The sequence below is a fragment of the Plodia interpunctella genome, chromosome 11, assembly GCF_027563975.2.
Source record: "Plodia interpunctella isolate USDA-ARS_2022_Savannah chromosome 11, ilPloInte3.2, whole genome shotgun sequence".
Taxonomy (NCBI): domain Eukaryota; kingdom Metazoa; phylum Arthropoda; class Insecta; order Lepidoptera; family Pyralidae; genus Plodia; species Plodia interpunctella.
The window spans coordinates 8,072,561-8,087,467 of NC_071304.1; the positions used below are offsets into that span (position 1 = coordinate 8,072,561).

The following is a 14,907-nucleotide window of genomic DNA, read 5'->3' on the forward strand; positions in this document are numbered from 1 at the left end:
ATAATTTTTATTTTCAAATATTTAGGGTGTCAAAATAAACACTTATGTTCAATAAAATTATATATTTACAAAATGTAGCATGGGCATATTACTACATTTATTTTAGAAAGTACAGAAGAATGACTTCACTACGTATTTTAACAAAACGTAATAGATGAACTAGACAATGGTAACTTATGTTTTATGAATGATGCAGATAATGGTGCTTAGCAAACTAAAAGCGAAAAAGTCCAAAATTAATAATAAATAACTAGAAAATAACAACAAATTGATCAAATAAATAAGCTTACACAATACAAAATTACAAAAGAGAGACAAACCAACATTATCATTTCGTCCATTAGAGAGTCATAAAAATTCGTGTTCCTTAATCACAATTTTGATGGCACGAACGAGATTCGAAATAGCATCCTATTTTATTCAATTAAAGAGTATTTGTGAGAAGTGTATCGCCTTGGCAAGCAGGTCCCTGGCTGGGCCAGTTACATGCGCCTAATGTCGGATCGAAACTTAATTGAACAGGACAATTGAAAACATGAAGCGTAAATCTTTGTTTAGTACAGTCCCATCTACAAGCGTAAAACTTGTTACATTGTTTTGGATGACGGAACAGACCAGCTCTCTGACAGTCTACAGAGCCTTGCAAAGTCTCATCTCTGCTTCTCCAACCACCTGGACCATATCTGTCAAATGCTTGAGAATTAATATTACTATCAGCAGACTCTGCCTTCAACTCTGCCGTGGGTGCTACTTCTTGATTCAATAATACTGTTTTGTAAGTAGGGGCGACAGTCACAGCCTTAACTCTTGGGCGTATTCTTAATGTTTTTTCAGTTGATAAAATCACAGCCGGAGTACTTGATACATATCTCTCGGAATATACTGCGTTATTCTTGGGTAATACTACTGGTTCATCATTACTTGATTCTTGATAATCTTGATAATAAGAATCATCAGGAACGATAATTGGATTGTATGTTGAAGTTACAATTGGTGCGGACGTTATAGTTGCTGATGTCTTTCTTCCAAATTGAGCACTGCTGATGTCTCCTCGTCCAGAATCGTCATATTCGTTGCTATAGTCGTCAAAGTCTTGTTGTATTTTAACACTTGGTCTCTTTCCTTTTAAAACAAGAACTGGAGATTGACAGCTACAAACAGCTCCAAGTTTTCTAACTAAAAGTGGGTTGAAATCATTAATTTTTGTAACAACAGCTACCTTCGGTTTAGTCCTTCTAACAGGCACTGGAGTTACTTCTACAATTTCTTGTTTCACAGGTAAATAAGTAGAAGAAACTATCTTTGGTGATAATGAATATGACTCAGAGCTAGATACAATTGGTTGCGACGTGGTGTAAGATGAGGAAGATACTAACCCAGTATCTGAACCAACAGTACCATATCCTAACTGTGACTTAGCAGTTTGCACTACTATGTTTTGTTTTCTAAGAATTTTAGTCTCTTCTGTAGGTGGCAAATATTCTGGGGCTTGATATTGTGTAGTGGATTCTATATATCGGTACGGAATACTAGTGCTAGACACTACTATTGGCTTTGAAGTTGTATAAGCAACTTCAGAGACTAATCCTGCATCGGGTCCCACTGTGCCAAAACCGAGCAAGTTTGATTTTGCAGTCTGAACGATAATATTAGATTTTCTTGGCGTTGGAGATGAAGTTGAAACTGTATATTCTTCGTAGGGATTGTATCCAATCTGAGCATCAGCAGATTGCTCCTTGTATCCAAAGCTTTCAAAATTTACTACTTGGGCACTACTTTCCTTTGCTGGCGGCAAATATTCGGGGGCATTGTATTCCGTCGTTGATTTAACGTACACTGTAGGTCTTTGTGTAGTTGACTTATATATAGTTTTTCGTGTTGATGGAGGCAGGTAAGTATTTTCTACTTTAGGAGGCAAATATTTTGGGGTACTGTACTCGATAGTTACTTCAGGAGTTGTAGCCGGAGGTAAATATTCTTTTGAAGTCGGTGGCAAATATTCTTTAGTGATTGGAGGCAAATATTCCTTTGTTGAAGATACAGTGGAATAGCTAGGAGTAAATGTTGATGATACTATTGGAGTGACCGTGGATACAACTGGAGGCAAATACTCTTGAGCTTTGTACGCATCTTGAATTTCGGTGGAGTCATACGCAACCTTTTTGTATTTTGTGGTAATAGTAGTACCAGGGAAAGATGATAGGTGAATAGATTCCTTTCTAGGTTGAGAAATATGAGACGTACTGAAGGAAACTTGCTGGATTGGCTGGGATTGCTTAATTTCGTATTGTTGAGAATATTCAACTGGTTTATAATTAATCTCTTCTTGGGCTTTATGAATCACTGAATTTTGATGTTGAACAATCGGTGGAGATACAGAAGACGCAACGGAGTAGGACTGTTGATAATCAGTTCTCAATGGATGTTCCTGAGACGTAAATGATAAAACCTTTTTCGGAGTTTCATATTCACTGTAATGTTCTTCGTAAGCTAGTGTTGATGGAGTTGTCGATACAAATAATACATCCTTACCGGAATCTTGCTGAGAACTTACACTAGATTGATGGAATATTTGATGAGATACAACACTAGCATCAGAATGCGACTTTTGAGCACTGTAATCAACTTCTCGTTGGATCTCTGGCTGGCTATAAGAATAACCTCCTTGGGAATAGGACTCTTGAGCAGTAGCTTCATATTTGACAGGCTGACTTATATGAGTGACTTCGTGTTTATGTTCAACAATTGGCTGATAAGTTTGTGTGTACACAGAAGCTGTTGGTTGGACATAGGTGGCTGGTGTAATATTTGCTGTATATTTCAAGATAGGGTTTTCATAAATTGTCACTGCAGGCTGTTGGAAAGATAGTTCTACTTTAGGCGTAGATGAAACTGGAACATAGTTTTGAGCAACTTTGTGAATCGTTTCTTGACTATAAATTTGAGGTTTATAAGTTGACACTACCGGAACAGGCGTTGCAGTGACTGGCGTGGAATAGTGGTACGCTGGAGATTCTTCAAATTTAATTTCAGGTTTTTTATACTCATAACCTGATTCGGATGATCCATGATACGTGTTAACTTTACTGGCTTCTACATTATGTAATGTTTGATGACTGAATACTTGGGGTTGGTATGTTGATATGACGGGTTGAACTGCGATAGCTGGCTGAGCGGTAGTGTAAGTGAAGTCAGTTTTTGGTTGCTCATAAGAAACGCTAGATTGGTAACCAATACTGTCACTATCTATCGATGAAGCGTAATCTTTTCGGCCTTCCGATTTATGAATAGTCTGGTGACTATAAGCATGAGTTTTATAAGACGGTTCCACAAAAGCAGTGGGAGTAACATTCTCAGTATAGGTTAATAGAGGGTTATTATATACAGAAACAGCAGGTTGATATACTGTTTCCACTTTAGGGGCAGGTGTTGATGAAACGGGGAAATAATTATGGGTTTCAATATTATGAATAGTCTGGTGACTAAATGATTGTGGTTCGTATGTAGAAACTGAGGTAGGTGTTGAATACTCGTAAACTGTTTTTACCCCTTCTTCGAATTTTACTGCTGGCTTGGCATATTCATATCCGGATTCAGAGTTTCCTTGAGAATGAGTTTTTACTTGATTGGCATCAACCTTATGCAATGTTTGATGGCTGTAGCCCTTAGGTTGGTAAGTAGATTCAACAGCTGGTTGGGCTGTAGTGTATTGTACTACTGTCTGTGGTCCCTCGTATTCGTACCCTGTTTGCTGAACTGATGGTACGTTAACTTTGCTTGTTTCTACTTTATGGATGGTCTGGTGGCTATAAGCATGTGGTATTGCTTCTGTAACGGATGGCCCAGTAGTATAAGCAGCGATCTTTTTAAATGGTGGTTCTGTTACTGGTACCGCAGTCGAATAATCAAATCCGACTGACGCAATATTATGTAAAGTTTGTTGGTTGTGATTGAATCCTTGAGGTTTGAAGGTTGATACTACGGGAGCAGCTGTCGTATAAGTCAGACCATCTTCAAATTTAATGCTAGGTTTAGAATATTGGTAGCCGGACTTCTCCGCAGAAGACTGACTAGATCCATATTGGTTGGAGTTGTAATTCTGACTTTCGAATTGATAATTGACTGCTTGATTATAATCCGATACTTCCACTTTCGGAGTGACATACTGTTGTACGGCTACAACAGTGGGTTGGACGTAAGTCACTGCAGGGTGAGTAATACCAAATATTTGTTTAATTGTGGATTTCGGTTCTTCTGGAACAAATGTAGTCTTGTATGAAGTAACCGGTATTGCTGTAGTTACAGCGAAGGGAGTAGCAGTAGTCGGAACACCAGAAGAAGTTGGTGTAGTCACGTAACCATATTCGTCTATATTGTGAATATCTGAGCCCACATGGCTTACAGATACAGCTGGATGATCAACATAAGACAATTGACCTGAATGTAGTGTTTTATGGCTGATTTCACTAGAGGATTTTGAAGCGGCATTATATTCTCCTTGGTAATTGGATTGATCATAATAACCTGCGTCAACTAATGTAGTTTTTCCTACTAGTCCTACGTTCACTGCTCCGGCTGTCAATGTGTGAGAAGCTCCAGTATACGCTTTCGAATTACTCAAGTAATTTCCTGTATTAGCACTACTATAGGCGCCGTGCTTTATTTCAATAGAATGCGTTGACTTTCCTTTGGTTCCAAATGAATTGCCTCCACTGCCTATGTGACCGTCATCTCTGTAGACTCCGGCAACATATTGTCCTGAATTATCATTCGAAACTGAGCCAGAGTAATCAGTTTTGTAAGAACCGGAATTGTCTGTGGAATATGAACTAGAATATTGTCCATTATTGGAGTATCCAGATTCAACGTATGCTCCTGAATTGTCTGATTTGTATCCAGTATTGGACAAATCAGTTTGTACATATGATCCTAAATTGCCTCCTTGATAAGCACCACTCGAGTAATCTGATTTTGCATTTGTGGCTGAGCTATCTCCACGGAAACCATTATTGGAATAACTGGACTGTGAGTAAAATCCAGAATTATCACCTCTATATCCATTGCTAGAAGAACCTGATTCTACATATGATCCTGAGTTACCCGCTACATACTGGCCGTTACTTCCACCATGATATTTTTCCTGATAATCGCTTTCAGAAGATGAGCCAGAGTATTTTCCAGTGTCGTAGTTATCACCCGTGTGTTTGTATCCCAGGTCATCGTGTATGTAAGGCTGTGCTGGGGCATCAATGTGCTTGTAAGGCTCTGCATAATCTCCTGAAGGATCATGCACATAAGCACCAGATTCATTATCATCGTAATTGTTTTCATATTTTCCCGAATAAACATTAAAACCATTGTTCTGTCCGACATTAACATTAGCGTGGGCGTAGTTTTGAGTTTTAGGTTTAGAGGGTAATCTATAGTCGCCTAATATAATTTGACCACTAGTATATTGCGTCGGTTGCACCAATCCTATATTTGCATTTAGTGATCCTATGTCACCATTTTGATAGGCTAACCCATTGATATCTGGAGCGTGAGATAGACCTAGATTGTATTGGTTGTTAGCCAACTCCTGAGAAGCTATAAAGTTGCCGTCTAATGCGTCATCTTTGGTTAGGAATCCGTTTTGGATTCCGACCAAGTTATTGAGGGAGGCTCCAGAAATGAGACTCTGATGTGCAGCTACGTTGATGGCGTCTGCGGTTTGCCCTTGGAATCCTACTGCGCCTGCAAAAAACAATGATTTCAGTTTTTAATCATAATATTTTCAACTCTTTCATTGAACATATTTGTAGCCATGATAAATAAATATATATACGGCTGTCTCAAATAAATAACCTGTGATAATCGATGCTATTCTTACATGATACTAATCATATCGCTAAAACACACTACTGGTACTAGAAGAATTAATATTACGTGATCATAGGTTGGACTTAAGACCAAGAGTAAGTTTACCATCAAAGAAAGGTACCAACCAGTGAGAGTAGCGGCGGAGAACCCATGAGCCTCAGCCTCGTAGCGAGCTATATTCCCACAGGCTGGCACCAGCCAGGGCCAGTCGCACTTAAGCTTCTCAGCGTCGAACCCGAGACCGAACGGACAGCGGAACTCGTACGCAGTCAACGGGGCTTTCCCGTGGTCTAAGCACGCAAAGAACCAGCGACAGTTCTCAGGATCGGCGTAATAACCTGAAAAATCAATCAATTGTTTTGGTTATTGTATGTTATATGTTGCCCAGGGCTTCGCTCCCGTAGGAATTTTAAGATAAAATATAGCCTGTAGCAATCTTGGATAATATACTTTTCTAATGGTGAAAGTTTCAGTACTTTCGGAGATTACCCGCCTCAATCATACAAACTCACCAACGTTTACCTCTTTATAATAATAGTATACTTTCAGACCCAGATGAAAAGATACGTAAATACCTTTCAACACTCTCATCCTCGCGTGTTTCCGCGAAGGCGAGGATTAGCGTAAAAAAATAAACCTAACAATTTTGAATATTAAATGTATGATTTTGGATTTTTCCAACGTCAACAACCGTCCTTGGGAATGTTGCCTATTAACTTCCAAGGCTTTGTGTTCTTTAGCCACTTCGAATGATATCCACGAGAGGATATGGCACTCCATATTCCAATTCGATCTACTAACTACAAAACATCTATGCGAAAATAGTTTTACAAATGTAGTATATTCAATTCAAAGTAAATAAGAATCAAAACGTTTTTATAAAGTGACAGAACAGTCTTCTCTAATTCCAAAATTATTTTTTTCTTTTTCGGATTTTTTCACTGTTCGATAAAATATTAGGAGTATTTTACATACACAAATAAATACCTAACAATCAAACATAAAACTACACTAGTTGTGCGAACCTAGACCTCGCGAACACAATATTTTTTTACAAAATTGTGAATATTTCAAAAACAACTGAACCGATTTTAATGCCCCACGAACTTGAACATTCTATTGACAGATTCTACATACCTTTTATCAAATCAAACATTTCATCGAAATCAGACCAGCGGTTCGAAAGTTATCGCGTTACAAACACACAAACATACATACATATAAAAATGCATTTTTGCCGCAAGTAGAATGTTAGACCTCGCTCGCTTCGTTCGCACGGTCAATAAATTAAACAAACAGTACTAAACACGAAAAAGATGTGAGCCTCCAAAAAATGGCTGATTATGCTTATAAGGCCACTAACCTTCGTGGTCAGGACAGATGAACCTGGTGTGAGGCACGGGAGCGATCTCCGAGGAGCCGGGGCAGGCCTGAGAGTGCGGCAGACTGCCCGGCCACACGCACACCTCGTACCGGGCGTCGAATGCGAGACCCGCTGGACAGTCGAACTCGAACACCTACCAATAGGGTATACTATTTAATGCCAGCTCCACACTATCGCGGAGCAGTTCGTCGATATTTGGCGGATTCGCTATACATACCTAGTTGGTTTTTCATTACGGTAAATTAAGGCTATCATACTAATTAAGCAATGTTCACGCATTCGCGTCGGCATGTGTCAAAGTCCGGCAACAGTGTGAAGCTGGCAGGTAACCTACATAACTTAATCTCCCGGTTACTTCCACCGCCATTGAGTGTGTTGCCCAGGGTCCGTTATTATTATCGTTATGCGATGTGATTTTAGAACCTATACTGATTAATCTGCTTGGGACATTAGTACCGAATTAATTTTTAATACAAATGCAATACCAAATTGAACTGCGTTGCATTTGAAACGTTCCGTAAAGGTAAATAAGTAGGACTGCTGAACTATCTTTCAGCACAGCATTCTCAAGAAAACAAAAATCATATCAAGTTACTTTGAGCGTTTAAAACATATTGTAAGAAGTTGCAAAAATTTAGCTTAGAACTCTAAGAAGTTAAGTTTAAATAATGAATTCTAAACGCCTACGTACGCAAAGAGTCCCATAGTTGTCAGTAGATGTTGCGTTACAATAAGGGGATGACGGAGCTACGCTCGATATTTTCCAACACGCATTTTCTGGATCTATTTTTTGTGGTAAACATATTTTAAACATGTCAACGAAATCATTAGTCTTTTTCGAAAATGCTTGTAAATAATGTTTAATAGAATAGGATATATAATAAATGTTTTATAATTGTATGTAATGTAATTGATTCATATGTAATTGATTTATGACATTATTACGTACGTTTTAGACATTTAGCTTTTTATTTATACATTTTTTTTTGTGTGACCATTTTCAATAATTTTATTGGAAATACAACTTTTTTTATTTTATTTATTCATTCCAATTTTGACATTTTTAATAAAGTATAAGACTTTTATTTGTTAATTGACGTCCTTGGAGAAAAGGCGGCGGTGAAGTTTATTGCGCCGCTTCTTCTTCACCTGCGCTTTGGAACTCGGCAGTAGACTTAGTTTAAGTAATTTTTTGACGTCAATAAGTGATGTATATCATTCTAAATTGAATAAAGAATTTTGAATTTGAAATAAATGCTCAAAGAAATATTTTATTTTAGAATAAGTACCTATAAATATTGTAATAAATCTTACGGTATACTCCGGGGAGAGCTGATCAAACTTGACACATCGATAGAATCTGGCGCAGGAACGGGGGTGCACGAAGTATCCTTGGCGAGAACACGAAAACTCCGTCCTGGTGTCCTGGAATTAAAAAAGTAACATTTAAATATTACTGACTATACTAGCGACCCGATAGGGCTTCATTTATGTATAAACCTTCCGCACCAGAGGACTAACTCGTTTGTCTTCGAAGCTCTAGAACAGGCTAAAGATCAACACGACTAAAGGAGGAGGCAACCTTCGGGAATATATTGACTAAATAATAGTTAAGACTGCATCGAAATCCGTTGCGTGATTTAAAAGAAACAGACAGGACGACTTTGTTTTATACTATGTATCATTATCACTTAGAAAAATGTCACGGATTAAGTAGTTAGGTTTTTTAGTGTAACTATGGGCCTGAATTAAATTATATTTATTTTTAAATCAGAATTTGACAAGCGCCTGAAAACGTGCGCATATTAATTAGTGCGCAAGATAATTTTTGCTCGTTGAAAGTATCAGTGTATCAGATTTTTGAGCGAACGCAAAAAAGACATCGTTTTTTATTATTTTTTAAAGATTTGAAAAAGTAAGTCACGACATTTTTGTGTAAGTATATTAACGATAACATATGTGCATAACCCACCTCTCTGATAGAGTGAATGACGCCGTCGGAATCAACGACCTGGGTGATTCTGTATGGAGACACTTGCAGGGCATCCAACACTCTAGCGTGGCTCGGAGCAGACAGGATCTCATGCTCTAGGGATCTGGAAATGGATGGTGAAATATCTTATCACCCTTCTTCTTCTTCTTTGCGTGTCGATGGTAATTGATAACAGGAACAGAGCAAATCATCTTCCTAAAAATGGGCTATTGTCAGTCCTAGTGCAAGCGTACGCAATTGTACTTAGAAAAAACGAACAGTTGTGCCACAGTCGCACGTACATATTTTAATCCTGAATTTATATTATAACTAGTTGTCGCCCACACTCCGTTCGTATAGCCTATGTTTGACTTCAAGTCACTAACTGTATTTATTCCAAATTTCTTCAAAATTGGTCAAACGGTTTACCCGTAAGACATCTCAAGCTAAAAGTTGCTTCGCTGATAAATTATATAATTATTAGAAAATAAAATTGATAAAATTAAATTTTATAATAGTGAACAATAGAGTGACTAGGTATTGTTATTAAAGGAGATAATAATATAAATAACACATTCCTAGTTCACACGATCACCTGTAGTAGTGATAGTAGTTGTAGTACTAACAGTTCTGGAGTCCACTGACACAACATAATAATCAATTGAAAATTATTTATTTATAAAATTCTTCTCCACAAAAGATTGTGGCGAATTTTATAAATAAATAATATAATGCTTGTAATTATATTTAGGTTAAGAAACCTAGCATTATATAAAGATTGCTGGACAAACTTGTGTCTGAACTAAGCAGAGCATTTATCTCTCAACATTAGCCTCTCCTCTAGGACAACTAACACTTGACCAAAAATCGATTTTTTACCGGCTAAAAGCTAGCGTATAGTCAACAGCACATAAAGTTAACCTGCATGAACCTTTATGGCGCGGTAATAGCGGCGAGTTTGCAATGAATAGAGGTAGGTTAATGTCCTGTTGACCACGTGAAAAGCGGCAATTGTTATTAATCAACGTCAGTAACCATACCTGAGTACAGCGGCCCTGGGTGCCCGACTCTGCTGGTTGAGCACCTTCATCAGCGAAGCCCTGAGGGTGGGCCCGCAAGGGGTGTCCGAGTCGCGCTCAGCGTTGACCAGCGCCAATCCAGCTAGACCTCTCACTCGAGCGTATTTCCCCTTCACGTCCACTGAAGACGAGTCTTCGAATGACACCCAGGTTGTGTTCCTGAATAATGAAATTGTTTGTCAATCATTTTGGGGGCCTTTGCCCAACAGTGGTACATAGAAACTATGCTTAAAAAAGGATTAACTTTAAGATTAGCATATTTTATTGGATGGAGCTACAAAAGTTGTGGAATATTCAATTGGTCTTTTGCCTATGTCTACTTTATATATGGCCATTGTATCGCTATTTATTCCCAGTTTTTATCAAATGCGTGGTCATTGTGTGGACAAATAACAAAATTGATATAATGATAGTTTTTGTAGTAAGTACGTAACGAATCTTTACATGGGTATTATAATATTAGTCAAAGAAGAGACAGAGGCGTTAGGGCCTACGGTTTTCATCAATCGATAGTGTGAACCTTCCTCAGGAAGGTTTTATGGTATTACCCGAGCGAAGCCGTGACGCAAAGCATGACATAGTAACATTTCTATACTTTATTGCCTTTTGTTTCAAAGCTATTTCAACTATATCTACTGACAGTTTATGTACACTGAACATCTCGGAAACTTTTCATAGCAAACAATAGCTCCCGATGAAAACAATATTGGACAACTAGCTGGCATACATTAGTGATTGAGTAACGATACTGTTGCATTGTCCTATTGATGGACTCCAACCATCTATGAACGGAATTCATACCAATAAGACCAGGATGCCGATTCTGCTTAAGTCTTTAATCGTTATTCAATAGTATTTCTCTTTTAGACAGCTAAAAAGACAGTGAAAAAGTATTGCTTAGTGTGGGTATGCTAAGTACTCGAAAGACCATTGAAATACAATTGTGACTTAGGTAAATTAATGTTTGCAGAATAGAGTCTCTGCGATTCTTGAAGATGATAGTTACATTATGCAAGTTCACATGATTATTATTCATATATCAAGTCGAACGCATTTAAATTAGGTTTCTATGAATACGCAGTATATCTGCAAGAGTAAATATTAAATACTTAGATTCCTTATAATCGCTATAACTTCAATGAGTGTTAAATAGAAATATGAAGAATTTCCGGTGTAACCCACTCTCAGAGTGGATTGGATCAATCAAGTTTGACGTTAACTTTAACCAGCGCAGATAAACACATTAACGGTGAGTTGCACCAATCAACTTTGACGTTGACTCACCCTCAATAATATAATAAACCTCATAAAACAAAAACGTAAAACTTTTAAGTATAAAGATTTCATAATTTGAAATTTCTTTGATAGGTTTCAAAATTCGATGTCTTAGGGTACCTAACACCTAAAACACAAATGCGAACATGTCATCGCAAAAGCGACAAAATAAATATTAACTCACTTAAAAGCGTAAGGCGCTGAGAGATCCTGGTCCCTCTCCAGCGTCCACCGTCCTTTCTGCAGCATTCTACACAACTCCGCCTGGTCTACCTCCTTAGGCTGGTCGTTCGAGGTGGGACTCCCAGGGGTACTGAGGGTTTCGTTTTCAAGCGTGAACTTGAGGGCAGTAGCGGGTAAGCTGATGACGACCTTGGAGACTGGCACTCCGAGCCCCACTACTAGGTCTACCACGGAATCCTGAAATTAATATAATTTTATATACTCTCACGACTTTTGTCTTTAGTCTTTGTTCCGAACTGCTTGGGTGGATCTAGGAGGTCAGGTCAAGTCAAGTTCAGATTGACCTGGATCAGACCTGGATCGAACCAGATAAAAATCTAGCATCGTTGAGTTTAATATACCTTAACATTCCATTAGCCCAGTCTCAAACTTACTAACATTTTAATAATACCATAATCCTTCATTCAATAACACAAATAATTTATTTTTTGACATTTCTATATTTTATAACTAAAATGTTTTTTCCTAAAAGTACAGCAAAGATTATTTGTGAACCAAACATAATTTTTAAAAGAAAAATATATAGTTACTTATTCGTATCTCGTCAAATGAGCTCATCATCCATAAGAAATGCGAGACGTTTTTTTTTATAAACATCGTATATGGTGATTGAAGATCCGACAACATTTAAAAAGGCATAAAGATTCACCTGGTACGTTTGACCTAGATAGACTAAAGCTATTAATCTGCAGAGTTCACATTTTTCTAAAACAAGTTTACCTTCATCTGGTTATAACTAGTTGTATTTAAAAGTACAATCAGGATATCTACATATTTATACAGAAAAGGTTAAAATATCCGACAGCGTAAAATTCTAGCGAAAACAGACAGTTATATTGTATTACAAATTGATTTACTTAATAGATCTACTTATTACTACACCTTTTTAAAAACACTCGGAAATAGAGAAGTATTCAAAGAATCCGGCTTTGTGTTGTGTTCGAAATAAGTTTTTTTACAAAAATGAAATATTTGACGCAAGCTTTTATTGTTGTCAGGGATATTCATGGATTTAGTAAGTACGGAGTACCCACTAATTCAATGGAGACATCATACCGCCTTATTAATAAAGATTTAATTCTCTGATTAGGCTTGGAGTAGTATATCTTTGTTTTGTCCCTCTCTCTCTTTTCAGAATTTGACATTGAAAGAACGAGACAATACAAAGAATAACTATTTCGAGGTTAATCAGAGAATAACGTTTTTATTAATAAGGGGGTTATTGTATTCAATGCGTGTCAAAAATATAATGTCCGTGAAGTAAACCGTTAAGAAGTTCCCCCGTTATGAACCATTTTTCCGTGCAACATCCAAACTAAACGTGTGTACGAAATTTCATCGGTTGAATATATCTGCTTCAAAATTGAGTTACAAGATTCCACCCGAACATATATAAGTACTTTGCAAGTTAAAGAAACGCTTATAAAAATATAATTTCATTTTCCCATCCCATTGAATACAAATGACCAATCGGCTGGAAATTGTTATATTTGACGGAGCATTTATTGTGACCTTATCAATGAAACCATTATAATATTTTACTACGTATTATGAACAAATGTGCATAACTTTACATAATTTACGCAAGAATTTTACATTGTTGTGAATCATTTACATCTACACAATCTAAAAATATAATTCATGTTTTATAGGATTACTATTAAATTTTGTTTTTTTTTTCGGAAAATATATTAGTTTGTCGTCTTCAGTCAATATAATTTCTACTTATATTTGTTAATATTATAAAATGAGATAGTAATTGCAAACATGTTGTATACAGCCGATACTGCAATAGTACTTATTTAGCCCGGAAAATATATTAGTTTGTCGTCTTCAGTCAATATAATTTCTACTTATATTTGTTAATATTATAAAATGAGATAGTAATTGCAAACATGTTGTATACAGCCGATACTGCAATAGTACTTATGTCCATTTTGGGTTATTTTTAATCTGTAAATTTCCATTGAAGTGGTTACTGACACTATACGCTAGCTTTAGTATGTTCTGAACTTCTGAGTAACTTTCAGTCTAAAGAATCTGTCTTATCTTCGATTGTTCCCGCTTGTATTCGGGGTTGTGACGCCGCGAATCCCGAGGTTAAGGTAAACCTTAAAATTTAAAATATTTTACAAATGACCGCCTGTCAAACGTCCTTGGGAGTTATATTCTTGTCTATCAGTTTCCAAGACTAGATGTCCTTTAGTCGCCTCATACGATCATGGGACGATATACAGTGGTCCTATTCTAGAACAGGACCACTGAACGCATATATCGTCACATGAACCACATTTCACATAATTAAATACTAAAGAAATAAATAAGGAAAATATTCACCGTATTCATCATGTCCCACATGCCGCTCAATCGACTGGGATGGTACGCCATTTTCTTTACCAGTCCCAAAGCATGGGTCTGCACCATCATGAGGTCTACCTTCTTCACCAGCGTCCTGAGGTCGTAGTACTTAGCCAGCAGCTCCGGGTGCGAAGGAAGTGAGAGGAACAATGGTCCTCCGCCTGAAGAACTGATGATGGAGCGGGCGGCGTCCACGGCTTCTTGGACTTTGGTCCGGTTGAGAGATTTGTGGGCATCGTGGATTTCCAGTCCCTGGAGGTACTTCGATTTGAGGAGTTTGCGCAGGTCCTGAAAAAAGACACATATTTATTATTTGAGAAGAGAACTTTAAAGTAAATGCGATGGAGTTAGGAATTTCCGGTGAATCGTAACGATGACGTCAAATTTTATTTAGATAATTAATAGTATCTTTTACGCACAAAACTCGTGCTAATTCTGAAAGATTGTGAAGATTATATTATAAAATTATATTCGTTAAAACTTAAGTTTGTCTTTTATTTGCGAATGATGTGTGTGTTATTAAATCTTGTATCTAATATAAATAAATATATATGGACAAATCACTCAATTAGCCCCGAGACAAAAGATCATTTTCTATCTTAACCGGGACCCGGACCTCTAACGACCAGATGTCATACATTCGATATTTTATTACAGGTATATTACTCAATAACCTTGGGACCATTAAGTACACTACTTCATTGAACAGTCATGTAATAGTTATATAAAAACACTCG

At 37.2% G+C, this 14,907-nt stretch overlaps 1 protein-coding gene across 1 annotated transcript in view; it reads right to left on the minus strand.

Annotated features, from left to right (window-relative positions):
• Nucleotides 1-51: 51 nt before the first annotated feature.
• LOC128673635 (mucin-3B-like) overlaps nucleotides 52-14,907 on the minus strand; it is a 30,806-nt gene continuing 15,950 nt past the window's right edge. Inside the window, exons 2-9 of the mRNA XM_053751614.1 lie at nucleotides 14,150-14,458; nucleotides 11,754-11,989; nucleotides 10,256-10,453; nucleotides 9,216-9,339; nucleotides 8,558-8,668; nucleotides 7,223-7,376; nucleotides 5,985-6,197; nucleotides 52-5,733 (exon numbers count right to left, since the gene is read on the minus strand). Coding sequence (XP_053607589.1) covers nucleotides 425-5,733; nucleotides 5,985-6,197; nucleotides 7,223-7,376; nucleotides 8,558-8,668; nucleotides 9,216-9,339; nucleotides 10,256-10,453; nucleotides 11,754-11,989; nucleotides 14,150-14,458 — 6,654 coding nt within the window. The 3' untranslated portion in view covers nucleotides 52-424. The remainder of the gene's footprint in view (nucleotides 5,734-5,984; nucleotides 6,198-7,222; nucleotides 7,377-8,557; nucleotides 8,669-9,215; nucleotides 9,340-10,255; nucleotides 10,454-11,753; nucleotides 11,990-14,149; nucleotides 14,459-14,907) is intronic.